Below are 15,794 nucleotides of genomic sequence, written 5' to 3'. Positions count from 1 at the left end.
AAGAGGACTGGTTAAACAAATCACTACCATGTAGTGCCATGTAGCTTTTGAGAAGAATAAGGTAGATTTACATGTACAATGTGCAAAAATGTCTGAGATTTATCATTAAGGAAAGAAATCAAGTTGCAGGATAGTTTGAGTAACACAAATCTATATTATTATACATTTGTAGAAGCACTGAAAAACAATTTTTTCTTTTTAGAGATAGGGTCTCTATGTTGCCCAAGCTGGTCTCAAACTCCTGGGCTCAACTGATCCTCCCATTTCAGCCTCCTGAGTGGAAAAAAATTTTTTGGGCATGTGGACACTAAGTTGTCAAAAATGGTTGTCTCTGAAAAATGGAATTACCTTAGCTTTTAAATTTCTTTTAATACTTTATAGATATCTGCAGTATTTGAAATTTTATAATAAGCATACATTCTTTTGTAGATAAAAATATATAAACACTTAAATTTTTTCCTTTTGAAAAGTATAAATGCAAGATTGTAGAATCAGATTAGAATGAATTATACCATACACTAATCTTCTCAATAAAAAACCGAACACTTTTTCCAGTTGTTATATTCTAAAAGTCATAAGCTGATGGCTTTGAAAACTAAAAATGCCACCTCCCAGACTTCAGGAAAATGTTATTATGTGACAGTGAAACAACAAATGGCATGAATATAAATTCTGTGTAGAGTCCTGCCTATGGGGTACAGACCCCTGGAAGGCCTCTGGATAAAAGCAAAAGATAAAAGGATCTGTGTGTTACACTTTTTGTTTGCCTGAACATATAATATGGCTTATCTATTTGCATTAGACTGATTTCCAGTTCTATTTGCATGTGATTAATAGATACTCATTTTTAAGTGGTGTGGACAAATTATCTTCTACATTAAGAAAACTGTTGGCCTGGCACAGTGGCTCACACCTGTAATCCCAGTACTTTGGGAGGCCAAGGTGGGTGGATCATGCAGTCAGGAGATTGGGACCATCCTGACCAACATGGTGAAACCCTGTCTCTACTAAAATACAAAAAATTAGCTGGGCGTGGTGGTGCACACCTGTAATTCCAGCTACTTGGGAGGCTGAGGCAGGAGAATCACTTGAACCCAGGAGGCGGAGGTTACAGTGAGCCGAGATCACGCCACTGACTCCAGCCTGGTGACAGAGCAAGGCTCAGATGTTTAGATATAGAAGCAGTAAATCACTGTCTACAAATAAAGAACATGTTTTTCCCTTTAAATGTGAACTGTGTTATCTGAAAAAGCTTGCAAAGCACTCTTTTATCTACTTTCAGATAAGAAATCAAAGAATATAAAACAGTGCTCCTTTATACGTTTGTGTTTGTCCATACTAGTTTTGTTTTCAGAAGCCTGGTAAGTACATACTGTATAAATAGCTGTTAGCTATGAAGTACATGATTTTTCGTTGGATAAATGCAAATTTCCAGTCAGTGTTACCTGTTGGACAGCTGCACTTGAGAGGTATGACTCATTACTTCTTGGCCACTCCATGTGAGCACTAAAAATTAGATGATGAATTAATTATGTTTTGCCAATGACTCTCTTTGGATTAAGATGTGATAACCGATCTTTTGCAGTCAAGGGTACCTGTGCTAATATTTATATAGAAGTTTTTTCATTTCTAGCAAGTTAGATTTTTCCACTGGATGACAATAAATGTGCTATACCACTAGCGCAAGGTGAAGAAAACTCTGAACTACAAAAAACATTATCCCCAAAGTCTACTTGCCGTCTCCTTACCTGTTCTCTCTCATCGGTAACAGTTCTGCAAGGGCCATTTTACTTTCAAGGTAGAAATCTATAAGCACTTGACATTTGTTCTGCTGAGAAATGCACTGAGACTAATTTCACCAGGTAAGGAATAATCTGATCACCTATTTTGGACTAGAATTTCCATAGCTATTACAGAGGCAGAGAATCCTCTTCCTTTTTTTTTTTTTTTTTTTTTTGAGATGGAGTCTTGCTCTGTCACCCAGGCTGAACTGCAGTGGCACGATCTTGGCTCACTGCAACCTCTGCCTCCTGGGTTCAAGCGATTCTCACACCTCAGCCTCCTGAGTAGCTGGGACTACAGGTGCATGCCACCACACCCTGCTAATTTTTGTGTGTGTGTTTTTAGTATAGAGACGGGGTTTCACCATGTTGGCCAGGCTGGTCTTGAACTCCTAGACCTCGTAATCCACCTGCCTCGGCCTCCCAAAGTGCTGGAATTATAGGAGTGAGCCACCGCACCTGGCCCCAGGGTCCTGTTTTCTTTTTTTTTGTTTTTTTGAGACGGAGTCTCGCTCTGTTGCCCAGGCTGGAGTGCAGTGGCCGGATCTCAGCTCACTGCAAGCTCCGCCTCCTGGGTTCACGCCATTCTCCTGCCTCAGCCTCCCGAGTAGCTGGGACTACAGGCGCCCGCCACCTCGCCCGGCTAGTTTTTTTTTTTTTTTTTTTTTTTAAGTAGAGATGGGGTTTCACCGTGTTAGCCAGGATGGTCTTGATCTCCTGACCTCGTGATCCGCCCGTCTTGGCCTCCCAAAGTGCTGGGATTACAGGCTTGAGCCACCGCTCCCGGCCAGGGTCCTGTTTTCTAAAAGAATCTTCTGGGTTACCCATTTCCTCTCACTACATCATTTATAAAAACAATTCAAAACTTCAAAGCTGTATACACAGACTGGAAATTTCTTTATATATATTTTTTTCTTTTTTCTTTTTTTTTTCTGTTTGAGATGGACTCGCTCTGTTACCTAGCCTGGCGTGCAGTGGTGTGATCTTAGCTCACTGCAACCTCTGCCTCCCTGTTCAAGCAATTCTGCCTCAGCCTCCTGAGTAGCTGGGACTACAGGCACCCACCACCACACCTGGCTAATTTTTGTATTTTTAGTACAGATGGGGTTTCGCCATGTTAGCGAAACACGGCAGGTCTCGAACTCCTGACCTCAGGTGATCCACCCACCTCGACCTCCCAAAGTGATAGGATTACAGGTGTGAGCCACCACGCCCGGCCAGACTAGAAATTTATATCACACTTTAATATTATTATTATTATTATTTGATACACAGTCTTACTTTGTCAGCTAGGGTGGAGTGCAGTGGCACACTCTTGGCTCACTACAGCCTCTGCCTCCTGGGTTCAAGCAATTCTTCTACCTCAGCCTCCCAAGCAGCTGGGATTAGAGGTGCCTGCCACCACAGCAAGCTAATTTTTGTATTTTTAGTAGAAACAGGATTTCACCATGTTGGCCAGGCTGGTCTTGAACTCTTTACCTCAGGTGATCCGCCTTGGCCTCCCAAAGTGCTGGGATTACAGGCGTGAGCCACTGAGCCCAACTGAACTTTAATATTAAATTGAAATTGCCAGTAACATTCTGAAACCTTTTCAATATTCATCTGTTTCTCATCTGTATGAAGACATTCTTTGATACAAATCTGCACATATTTGAGTAGGCAAAACAAAAATACATGTGGCTATAGAATAATATGTTTTAAGATACAAGAATTCTAGACTACATTCAAAATTAGGCCACTTAGTCATGTGTCAGCAACAAAGGACCCCATATGTATCCAGATGCCTCCCTTCCTCAAACCGATTATAAGCTCCCAGAGTGCAGGGACCATGTATTCTTCTTTTGTGTCCTCTTGTACTTTTTTTTTTTTTTTTTTTTTTTTTGGAGATGGAGTCTCACTGTTACCCAGGATGGAATGCAGTGGCACCATCTCAGCTCACTGCAACCTCCGCCTCCGAGGTTCAGGCGATTCTCTTGCCTCAGCCTTACAAGTAACTGGGATCACAGGTGTGTGCCTCAGACTCCCAAGTAGCTGGGATTACAGGTGTGCACCCCCACGCCCGGCTAATTTTATATTTTTAGTAGAGATGGGTTTTTACCATGTTGGGCAGGCTAGTCTCGAACTCCTGACCTCAAGTGATCCACCCGCCTTGGCCTCCCAAAGCGCTGGGATTACAGGTGTGAGCCACCGCGGCTGGCCCCCCTTACACGTATTCTTTACCATGGTGTTGGGTACACAGAAGAAAATACAAAACCTGTCACACAATTCATAATTATATTTGGTAAGAAAGGGGAAAACATACTTGCCATAGTTAAGTTGAGAAACAGAAAAGTTTTAAATTTTTTTTTTTTTTTAAGATAGTCTCGCTCTGTTGCCCAGGCTGGAGTGCAGTGGTGTGATCTCGGCTCACTGCAACCCCCACCTCCCAGGTTCAAACAATTCTCCTGCCTCAACCTCCCAAGTAGCTGGGACTACAGGCGCCCGCCACCACGCCTGACTGATTTTTGGTATTTTTAGTAGAGATGGGGTTTCACCATGTTGGCCAGGCTGGTCTCGATCTCCTGACCTTGTGATCCACCCACCTCAGCCTCCCAAAGTGCTGGGATTACAGGCGTGCACCACCACACCCAGCCAAAAGTTTTTATATAAGAAAAAAACACAAAACCATGAACTGTTTTATGAAAAATATAAATACATGTGGACAAATTAAGGGATTTTTAACAATGTTTTACTTAGATAGAAGGGTGATAGGTGGATTACTTTCTTTAAACATTAGCCTGTTTTGAAAAATGTGTTTTGGCATATATGTTTTACTTAGATAGAAGGGAAATAGGTAGATTACTTTAAAAATTTGTTACATTATTTGTATGAACTTACTTAACTTGGAAACTTAAGGAAGGCTTCCTGGGAGAGGTGGCACTCAAGCCCAATCCTAAAGGACAAGCAGGAGTTAGCCAAGTGAATGAGTTCAGGTAAAGGAAGCAGCAGTTCCTAAGGTAAGGAGGCATGAGAGTGCATGAACCATTCAGTAAACTGCAAGTCAACCATCTGACTCGCATAGAATGCCTGGGAGAATGGGAGAAGATGAAGCAGGAAATAGATCTAAAGGTCCTGTATGTCATGTGATTCCTCCCTAGGCTGTAGCTGTCGCTTGTCTCTGAAATACCTGAAGAGAATATTTTATTTACACAACTGCTACTCTTATATCTGTTTCCAAATCCTAATGTTGCTTTACTTCAGAGTATTTTTCTATGTCTTTCTGCCAATTTTCTATTCATCACTGTCTTGCCAATCACTGTAATAATAGCTACCATTTGCTGTGTGTTTGCTCTGTGCCAGATACTGTACTAAATGCTCTAGATAAATTATCTTAAGTGACAGCAAGGAAGAGCACAGCTTCAGAGTCAGATTAGGGTTCAAATCTCAGTTCCGCCCTTCACAGATATGTAACCTTGGGCAAATTAGTTATCTCATTGAGCCTTAAGTTTCCTCATGTATAAATCTGGATAACCACCACTCCTGCACAGAGAGTTTATAAAATTTAAATGAGATATGCAAAATATTTAATATACATAGTAGGCACAATAAAAAGTAATTATAATTGCAATTACTGTGATGGTATCACTTATACAAAAGTCTAACCAGTTGGTATCTGTACATGAAACCAGCAGAGGGAGCTTCTAATCCATTTCTGACACCAGAGCCAAAGTAAATATACCTATCCATGGATATAACTAGCTCTTCAAGAAGAGTAGAAGACAGAATAAAAAGTGATCACATGGTACCTCTAGAAGGCAGACAGGGAGATGGACTGGGGAGAAGTAAATAGTTAACTTCAGTATTGGTAATGTTCTTGATTGAGTATGGATTCATCAGTGCTCAGTTATGTTTTAACACTAGCATTATGTGTGTCAAATATTACATAATACTACATTTATGCAATCTCACTTTGCACACACCTACATCTCTCTATTTCTAGTTCCAATTTGAGACCTCAAGACAGAATTACTACATCTCTTCCCTGTGGTTTTATTCTACTTCTCTTGGACCTCTCTCAGAGTATGTCAATACAGCCTTCTAGTCATTTCCAGTATTAGACTCAAAGTTTCCTAAAGACAAGGTCAGGTTCTTACACATCTATATGGTTCTAACAGCAGTCAACACGGTGTTTATTGAGCAAAGCAGGTGGTCAATAAATGTTTCTGAAAATAAATTCCTACATTTGGGATGAAAGGTCATTTAATCAAACACAAATTGCTTTTTGGTAGGTTTTAAATTGTTCCTCTTTGAAGAGCTCACAATAACTTCTACTAGATTGTTTTCTTCCTTTACCCAAATATACTAGGTTAGGGTAGGTGATATATTTATCACGTCACATCAGCCTGTATTTTCTCTTTATGAGACTTGAGAAATTAATACAACCATATTTCATACATTCTCACTCATCCAATATTTATTGTTTATCAACTATTCCTCAAAACTTGTAAATTAGAGAGGCTGGTTAAATAAATTATGGTATATCCAGTAGTTAAAAAGAATGAATGAGCTCTATGTTACTGTGCAATCATTCCACAATCATACTGGTAAGTAAAAGGGCAAGGTGAAGAATGATGTATGATGTCTATTTCACATATGTGCTTGTCTATACATAGAATATTTCTGGAAGATTATAAAAGAGACTGATAACTGTGATTGTCCCTAGGGAGAAGGATTGAGTGTCTGGCATCTAAGGGAGACTTTTCACTGCATATCTTTTTGTACTTATTTTTACAGTGTGAATGTACTACTTTTTCAACTAAAAGAATAATTTGCACTCTAAATAAGGAGAAGGTCACACACAAATCAGATAAGAACAAGCAGCAGGACAACAAAAGAAACATGATGAGACAATAGGTAGTTTATTACCTTATAGACTAAAATAGCTTTAGCTCAAAGGAGTGAAGAAATCACTGTGAAGTGATGTGATCAGGAAGAAACCTTTATTGTATAAGGGGTGCTTCACTTAGACCTTGAAAGATATCAATAAGATGGCCGAGAAGGCAAAGGAATTATAAGGGAGGTAAAAAAAGTGGGTAAATGTCCCTGTGGCAAAGCTGTGGGGTAGGCCTGGGAGACAAAAGACCTGGGTGCTAGTCTTTTGACCCTAAAAGCTGTAGGCTTCCAGGCAGGTCACTTTTACAATGCCTACATTCACTGGCTCCCTAAAACAAAATGTAATAGATGGTCCCTTCCAGCTCTCTCGTAACATGGCTATCTCCCAAACTATAATTGGGAGGAAAGATTAGGGTTATATTTTTGGGGTCCCTGAGTGCCAAGCAATGCAATTTAATGGTTTGGTCAGAGGAAGCCTCTGAAAGCTTTTGAAAATAATAATATGTTCTAGGAAGATTGAATTAATATGTGAGAGCACACAATAAACACTCTGTAAGTTTTGACATACTATTAATTTCACATCATTTACAGGGTAGACTAGAGGGGAAGATGTGAGATGTGCAATAACCAGGCAAGCAAGAGATCAACATGGACCAGAGGGTTTGGTCTATGTTGGGTTTTGAGTTTGTTCGAATCCCTAGACATTCATTACTTGAATACATTTGCTCCAAGTTCTTGCTTGCTACCATTTTCCAGGGTCCTGTTGATTAGCGTGTAGTGTCAGGGAGAATTTGGAGCCTCAGAAGCATTTTCGCTCAGTCACACTGTCAGGTTTTTTAAGGGTTTATTTTATAGGCTGACTCATTCTAGCACTGAGCTGTCTAGTAGCCAGTGCAGATTTTTACAGATTTAAAATACTGCTTTATTTTATTAAAATGCTTTTCTTTTCTTTTTTTTTTTTTTTTTTTGAGATGGAGTCTTGCTGTGTCGCCCAGGCTGGAGTGCAGTGGCCGGATCTCAGCTCACTGCAAGCTCCGCCTCCCAAGTTTACGCCATTCTCCTGCCTCAGCCTCCCGAGTAGCTGGGACTACAGGCGCCCGCTACCTCGCCCGGCTAGTTTTTTGTATTTTTCAGTGGAGACGGGGTTCCAACATGTTAGCCAGGATGGTCTCGATCTCCTGACCTCGTGATCTGCCCGTCTCGGCCTCTCAAAGTGCTGGGATTACAGGCTTGAGCCACCAATTAAAATGGTTTTCTTAAAAATTACATAAATACTACATATTTTTACTACACAGAAAACTACGAATTTTTAAGTTACCGCTAACCTAGATATCATCAACGTTAATATTTTATTTTAATGGCATAAAGTATAGATGACACTTTAAATTCCAAGGAAAGTTTTGAGAAGGTGATTTGCTTTGTGGAAATATGGTCTGACATCTATTTAACTTTTTAATGTGCATGGTCTCTCTCGAACTCTCAAAGTAAATTATCACCTCCTCACAGGCAGAGAGGTTCTTTTTGTTTCTTTTCTTTTTTTTTGAGATGAAGTCTCGCTCTGTCACCCAGGCTGGAGTGCAGTGGCATAATCTTGGCTCACTGCAACCTCCGCCTCCCAGGTTCCAGCGATTCTCCTGCCTCAGCCTCCCGAGTAGCTGGGACTACAGGCACGCACTGCCATGCCTGGCTAATTTTTGTATTTTTAGTAGAGATGGGGTTTCTCCATGTTGGTCTGGATGCTCCTGATCTCCTGAGCTTGTGATCCATCCACCTCAGCCTCCCAAAGTGCTGGGATTACAGGCGTAAGCCACCACACCCAGCCCAGAGAGGTTATTTTCTGTATCATGCTCTACCTTGCAGCACTTACATGCTGAGTGAAATTAATAGTAAAGTACTTCAAATGATGAAGTAATGACTAACTTCCCCCAAATCACTTTCCAACTCTTCGATCGAGTATTCACAGATCTTCAAAATGTAATTTCAATTAGATTTATCTGGTTGAAACTTTCTGCAACAAGTAGTCCACATTTTTTATCCCATGAATATGCCATACTTAACTTTCTGCTTTTGCCTAATTCTGATTTCCCATTCCTAGAATGTTTTTCCTACTCTTCACTATCTATTAAAATCCTATTCATTCATCCAAACTCCAGTTCAAACTCCAAATGGCCTTTATAGAATTTTCTCTAGTAATTTCAGCCCATGTTAAATGCTCACTTGTAAGTATCCAAGCACTGTAAGTGTATAGTACTCACTTTGGTACTTACTCAAATAGTATACTGTATCTTTATTGTACTCATATACTTAAATGAACAAAATCAGGGTAAAAAGCACTTTAATCACTGACTAACCTGGCTTTATAGCAAGAGAGAAACAATAAAGGAGTAAGGGAAGAGATTCTTAAGTCAAATAAGGAAAGCATTCCTTTGAAATAGGAAAAGGAGCTTTCCAATACAGGAAACTGAATGCCTTTTGCGGGAAAGAGCAAGTGGTTGGAGAAAAAGGCCATAGGGATAAACAATGAGTGAAAATTATGTTCAAAAAGCAGCAGACAGGAGGCATGTATCTAGGGAGAAGGTCTGAACTTGGGAAAGGTAAGCAAGGTTGAAGGGTGGGGAGAGTAAAAGGAGAGTTCTATAGGTGTTTTAAAGTTTATTTAAATGTTTCTTTCTGGAAAATTAAAGTTTTAAATTAATCCTGGACTCTGAAATTCAATTAAAAAATATAAAATCCTACTAAGTGGTCTTGTCTAACTTTAAATTTACTGAAAAATAATTACAATCAGAATGACACATATGAGGAATTTATTCACAATATAGGGCCTGTTATACAGAAAGCACACTCAAATGTGGAACAAAGCCAATTAAGCCCACAATTCTGGAGTCCTCAGATATAAGTGAATGCCATGACCACTGGCAATTTTGGTTATACCTAATAATAACGTACTTCTTTTTTTAGCAATGGGGTCTCACCCTGTCACCCAGGCTTCAATGCAGTGGTGCAATCATGGCTCACTGCAGCCTTGACCTCCTGGGCTTAAGGGATCCTCCCACTCAGTCTCCCGAGTCGCTGGGACTACAGGTATGCGCTACCGTGTCTGGCTAATTTTTTATATCTTTTTGTAGAGATGGGGTCTTGTTATGTTGCCCAAGCCGGTCTTGAAGTTCTGGCTTCAAGCAATCCTGCCTTGACCTCCCAAAGTGTTAGAATTACAGGCGTGAGCCACCACACCCAGCCTAAAAATGTACTTCTTACCTTTGTCTTCTCCTTGCTCGCCAATAACCCATACTTCTTTGCCTGAAGTCTGTGCCTTCAAAACATTTGTAATAATATACTGTAATCTCTGTGAATCCAGATTACATCCAATTCCAATCACTCGATTTGCAGGAAATGCACTCAGTTTCCATGTCACATAGGTCATGATTTCCACTAAATATTGCATACAAGGTAAAAAATGTAAAGGTTAAAAAATATATACTTCTAGCCTAGCTCACAAAATATTTATTATTTTAGTAAGTATATTAGGTCCTCAATGTACTGCGGCATTTTTATATATATATAAAAAAATAGCTGGGACTATAGGCACGTGCCACCACGCCCAGTTAATTTTTGTATTTTTAGTAGAGACAGGGTTTCACCATGTTGGCCAGGATGGTCTCGATCTCTTGACCTCGTGATCCACTCACCTTGGCCTCCCAAAGTGCTGGGATTACAGGCGTGAGCCACCGTGCCTGGCCCATAACATATTTTTAATATACATTAGAAACACTAACAAGGTTTCAACAAGATACATTTTACTGTGTGTGTGTGTGGGTGGGTGGGTGGGTGGGTGTGTGTGTGTTTTTTGAGACGGAGTATTGCTCTGTCCCCCAGGCTGGAGTGCAGTGGCACGATCTGGGCTCACTGCAACATCTGCCTCCCAGGTTCAAGGGATTCTCCTACCTCAGTCTCCCTAGTAGCTGGGATTACAAGCGTGCACCACCACACCCTGCTACTTTTTATATTTTTAGTAGAGACAGCGTTTCACCATGTTGACCAGGCTGGTCTCGAACTCCTGACCTCGGGTGATCCACCTGCCTCAGCCTCCCAAAGTGCTGGGATTACAGGCGTGAGCCACTGTGCCCGGCCAAATTTTATTGTTAAATATAAGTTGTCAGGGGTAGAAAATAGATAATTCCGGCCGGTGCGGTGGCTCAAGCCTGTAATCCCAGCACTTTGGGAGGCTGAGGCGGGTGGATCACGAGGTCAGGAGATCGAGACCATCCTGGCTAACACGGTGAAACCCCGTCTCTACTAAAAATACAAAAAACTGGCCGGGCGAGGTGGCGGGCGACTGTAGTCCCAGCTACTCGGGAGGCTGAGGCAGTAGAATGGCATAAACCCAGGAGGCAGAGCTTGCAGTGAGCCGAGATCACACTACTGTACTCCAGCCTGGGTGACAGAGCAAGACTCCATCTCAAAAAATTGAAAAAAAAAAAAAAAAGATAATTCCTAGAACAGTTAAGTGAAGATAAAAACTGGTACAAAAAAACAAAAAATAATTTCTTCTTATTGATTTCAGTTTTCTTTTACATCTATCTTAAACTGAATTTATCTTTTTTTTTTGAGACAGAGTCTTGCTCTGTTGCCCAGGCTGGAGTGCAGTGGCACGATCTCGGCTCACTGCAAGCTCCGCCTCCCAGGTTCATGCCATTCTCCTGCCTCAGCCTCCCAAGTAGCTGGGACTACAGGTGCCCGCCACCATGCCCGGCTAATTTTTTGTATTTTTAGTAGAGATGGGGTCTCACCATGTTAGCCAGGATGGTCTCAATCTCCTGACCTCGTGATCCACCTGCCTCGGCCTCCCAAAGTGCTGGGATTACAGGTGTGAGCCACCGCGACCAGTCTAATTGAATTTCTATCTTTAAATTAAAATACTGATTCATATGCCACCTGGATTCAGTGTAGCATTATAAATGAAAACACAACTACTTTTTTCTTACATTCCAAAAGGATGTCGAGAATTAAAGAGATCAATGTCCCTCAACAAATTACTACAAAAAAACAAGTGAAATGCATACAATACCCCTACATTGGGAACATTTAAAAAAAATCTGTTCACCAATTTGAGTCCAGTACAAACTAACTCTTTGAAAATATTTCTATTTTTGAGTATGACAATTCCAAAACAACCTGCAAAATACAAAATGTTAAAAACGTACTCTGGCATGCTAACATTTTTGACACTTCAGAATTAAGAAAATATGCATATAAGTCATTGCATTTTTCTCTTGGGAGTTTAAACATCTTCTCACTGAGGAAGGTATGGCTTAGAACCTAGAACATAATATCATATTTCATTAAAAAATTGTATGCTGGAACCTTCTAGATAATGTTAGTCATAACAAGTAACTGGTTGCCAGAATACTACACTGTTTATTGTATAGGCAATTTTGCTGAATATTCTAGCCGTCTCTTTATAATTTAAAGGTTTTGTTTGTTTTTTGGTTTTTGTTTTTTGAGGCAGAGTCTCGCTCTGTTGGCTAGCTGGGGTGCAGTGACGCCATCTTGGCCTCACTGCAACCACCACCTCCTGGGTTCAAGCAATTCTCCCGCCTCAGCCTCCCAAGTAGCTGGAATTACAGGCGCCCGCCACCATGCCTGGCTAACTTTTGTAGTTTTGGTAGAGACGGGGTTTCACCATGTTGGCCAGGATGATCTCGAACTCCTGACCTCAGGTGATCCGCCCGCCTCAGACTCCCAAAGTGTTGGGATTATAGGTATGAGTCACTGTGCCTGGCCCTAAAGTTTTATGGTTTTTATCAAAAATGGCAATTCTACTGATGCACTGGACCATCAACTTAATTTAAAATAAAGCATTTTACCTGGTTGAGATGCAATGAGCAGGACACTGTGTTGACTATAATGTCCCAGAGCTGGGACAAGGGCTCTGAACATATCCACATTGCTCTGTACCACATCAAGGTAGGACTGAGAACTACCCAAGGAGTTGACTGTGAAGATCACTACCTTGGAATGAGCAGAGGCAGACAAATCTAGTGAATGAAAAGAAACAGTCTGAGCTGAAGATACAAGATTTAATCAAGTTCTAGTTCACGATTAAAAGGTTGTTCTTTTCAACAGAGAGTTTTTAGGCATGCCTCCCCATAAATCAACCCCATATCCACAAAGCATACAAAATGCAGAGGTTTGCCTCCAAATGGAGGATTAAGAGTAAGTGTTGGCTGGGTGTGGTGGCTCACGCCTGTAATCCCAGCACTTTGGCAGGCTGAGGCTGGTGGATCACTTGAGGCCAGGAGTTCGAGACCAGCCTGGCTAACATGACGAAACCCCATCTTTACTAAAAATACAAAAATTAGCCAGGCATGGTGGTGTGTGACTGTAGTCTCAGCTACTCAGGAGGCTGAGGCAGAGATTCAGTTGAACCCGGGAGGCGGAGGTTCAGTGAGCTGAGATCTCGCCATTGCATTCCAGACTCTGTCTCAATAAAAGAGTAAGAGTGTATCCCAATGGGGGAAGATAGCAATAGTAATAAACAAAATAAATTATGGGATCTAAAACCTACAAACAGGAACTGAGTTTTTTATATAACTTACAATTTTAAGGGAAAATAAATATTATGCTATAGGCAAAATGAACCTAAAATCAATTACACCATCGTTTCCTAAACTGTGAGCTTAGGCGCCCTAAAGTTCTTTGAAAGAAACTCGGAGGCCATCAGGGAGGAGTGGAAATAAGTAGGAAGAAGTCTGGTAAGCACAGCTCTAGGCCACTTACTTTGGCCTATCCAAGCAGAGTAGTGCTGCTTTTTAAAAATCTGTTTTACTTATCAAGGATTCTACTCTAAAGAGTGGTTTAAAAATCTCTAAATTAAATATCTTGGCTTTCCTTTTGTTGTTGTTTTTTTTTTTTTTTAATAAAGAGACAAGGTCTCACTATATTGCCCAGGCTGGACTCAAACTCCTGGGCTCAAGTAATCCTCCTGCTTCTGCCTCCTGAGAAGCTGAGACTTTACCGCACCTGCCTCATTTGTAAATATTGACTTTCCTTATACTGAAGGTACTTGGGTAACTACTACTTTCAATGGGAACTACAAGTAATCAACTGTTATGACCTAGGAAAAGCTAGTCTATGGAGTTCACTCTGACTCCAGAGCACCTTTGACCCTCCATCACATGTTATGCTGTTACAACTATATTACTCACCATTGCACAGTGTGTTTTACAGTAAGTACATGCCCAAACCGTGGCCAGATCTTACTAACATCAGAAATAAGAGAACCATAATAAAGTAATTAGAATGGCATCAGTCCAGTCAACATTTACAAATGAATATTAGCCTCTCAGGGAGACAGCAGACTCCATGGTTTATATTCTTAATTAAGCCTCTAAGGCAATCTTTCTTCTTTTTTTTGAAATGGAGTTTTGCTCTTGTTGCCCCAGGCTGGAGTCCAATGGCACGATCTCGGCTCACCATGATCTCTGCCTCCCAGGTTCAAGAGATTCTCCTGCCTCAGCCTCCCAAGTAGCTGGGATTACAGGTATGTGTCACCATGCCCAGATGATTTTGTATTTTTAATAGAGGTGGGGTTTCTCCATGTTGGTGAGTCTGGTCTCGAACTCCTGACCTCAGGTGATCCACCCACCTCAGCCTCCCAAAGTGCTGGGATTACGGGCATGAGCCACCACACCCGGCTTAGGCCATCTTTCTAAACAAGTTTCAGAAGGAAACATTTGTGCAATGTGTCCACTGGAGATGTATTATCTAATTTTACTTCCTATTCTGATACGGTTGTAGTGATGGCAGATCTAAATACTAAGTCCTATATTTTAATTATGGTTCTTCATGAGTCCTCTTAAGTAATTCCAATGTTGTAGGGCTCACAGTGGATACCTGGTGATGAGTCAAAACCTCAAAAATTAGAAGACATTAGAGCTGGAAGGGATACACTTAACAATTCCATATGTGTCAAACACTGTTCTAACAGTTCTCCATATATTTATTTGCTTAATCTAATCAACAATACACAATGGAGTATTTTACAGATGAGAAATCTGAGGCACAGAGAAGTTAAATAACCTGCTCAAAGTCATAGAGCTGAAGTGTAGAGCCAGATGTTAAGCCCATGCAGTCTGACTTCAAAGTGCTACTAAACACTATGCTACATTTAGAAACTTACTACTACACCCTCATAAGGATGAGGAAATTGTTACGTGGAGAAGTTAGGTGGTCTGTCTATATTTTGAAATATCAGTGGACAGTTCAATTTATAACTCTACAATCTGGCCACAGGCTATTGTGATTTCTTTGCTCCTTTAGCTTCCTCATCTTCAAGGTTGACTTAGGAGTAAACATAGTAGTGGCTGCCTAATGTGACTGCTTTTCTTTTTTGTTTTGTTTTGTTTTTTGTTTTATTTTTTTGAGACAGGGTCTCACTCTGTTGCCCAGGCTGGCATGTAGTAGTGTACAATCTCGGCTCACTGCAACCTCTGCCTCCCGGTTTCAAGCGATTCTCCTGCCTCAGCCTTCCTAGTAGCTGGGATCACAGGTGCCTGCCACTGCACCTGGCTAATTTTTGTATTTTTAGTAAAGACAGAGTTCCACCATGTTGGCCAGGCTGGTCTCGAACTCCTCACCTCAGGTGATCTGCCTGCCTTGGCCTCCCAAAGTGCTGGAATTGCAGGCATGAGCCACTGTACCCGGCCCCTAATATGATTTCAAAAGTACGAGAAAGGTTTCCTACTCCAAAAGATTTTCCCATCAAGCTCTCAGTCCTTTAAATCAATTCCTTTATTTTTTATTTATTTACTTTGTTTTGTTTTTGTTTTTTTGAGAGGGAGTCTCGCTCTGTCTCCCAGACTGGAGTGCAGTGGCCCGATCTTGGCTCACTGCAAGCTCCGCCTCCTGGGTTCAGGCCATTCTGCCTCAGTCTCCTGAGTAGCTGGGACTACAAGTGCCCACCATCACACGGGGCTAATTTTATGGGTTTTTTTTGTTTGTTTGTTTTTTTAGTAGAGACGGGTTTCATCGTGTTAGCCAGGATGGTCTCGATCTCCTGACCTCGTGATCCGCCCGTCTCGGCCTCCCAAAGTGCTGGGATTACAGGTGTGAGCCACCGCGCCGGGCCTTAATTTTTTTTTT

General features: G+C 41.1%; 1 protein-coding gene and 1 long non-coding RNA gene across 8 annotated transcripts in view; one reads left to right on the top strand and one right to left on the bottom strand.

Moving 5' to 3' along the window:
• Positions 1–15,794, bottom strand: part of UEVLD (UEV and lactate/malate dehyrogenase domains) — a 70,026-nt gene that overhangs the window by 4,921 nt on the left and 49,311 nt on the right. For 5 of the 7 annotated variants that reach the window (XM_008004750.3, XM_008004740.3, XM_008004730.3 and 2 more), the window contains 3 exons: positions 12,518–12,688; positions 9,909–10,082; positions 1,446–1,506 (listed from right to left, as the gene is read on the bottom strand). In XM_008004750.3, the coding sequence (XP_008002941.2) occupies positions 1,446–1,506; positions 9,909–10,082; positions 12,518–12,688 (406 nt within the window). The remainder of the gene's footprint in view (positions 1–1,445; positions 1,507–9,908; positions 10,083–12,517; positions 12,689–15,794) is intronic. The other 2 variants (XM_073017828.1, XM_073017829.1) reach the window with 2 other exon arrangements.
• Positions 1–15,794, top strand: part of LOC103239125 (uncharacterized) — a 56,099-nt gene that overhangs the window by 7,787 nt on the left and 32,518 nt on the right. Inside the window, exon 2 of the long non-coding RNA XR_012093571.1 lies at positions 14,096–14,193. This is a non-coding gene — a long non-coding RNA (uncharacterized lncRNA). The remainder of the gene's footprint in view (positions 1–14,095; positions 14,194–15,794) is intronic.

The sequence above is a fragment of the Chlorocebus sabaeus genome, chromosome 1 (genome assembly GCF_047675955.1).
Source record: "Chlorocebus sabaeus isolate Y175 chromosome 1, mChlSab1.0.hap1, whole genome shotgun sequence".
Lineage (NCBI taxonomy): Eukaryota > Metazoa > Chordata > Mammalia > Primates > Cercopithecidae > Chlorocebus > Chlorocebus sabaeus.
Note: the sequence above shows the minus strand (reverse complement) of the source record. Positions and strands in the feature narration are given on the sequence as shown.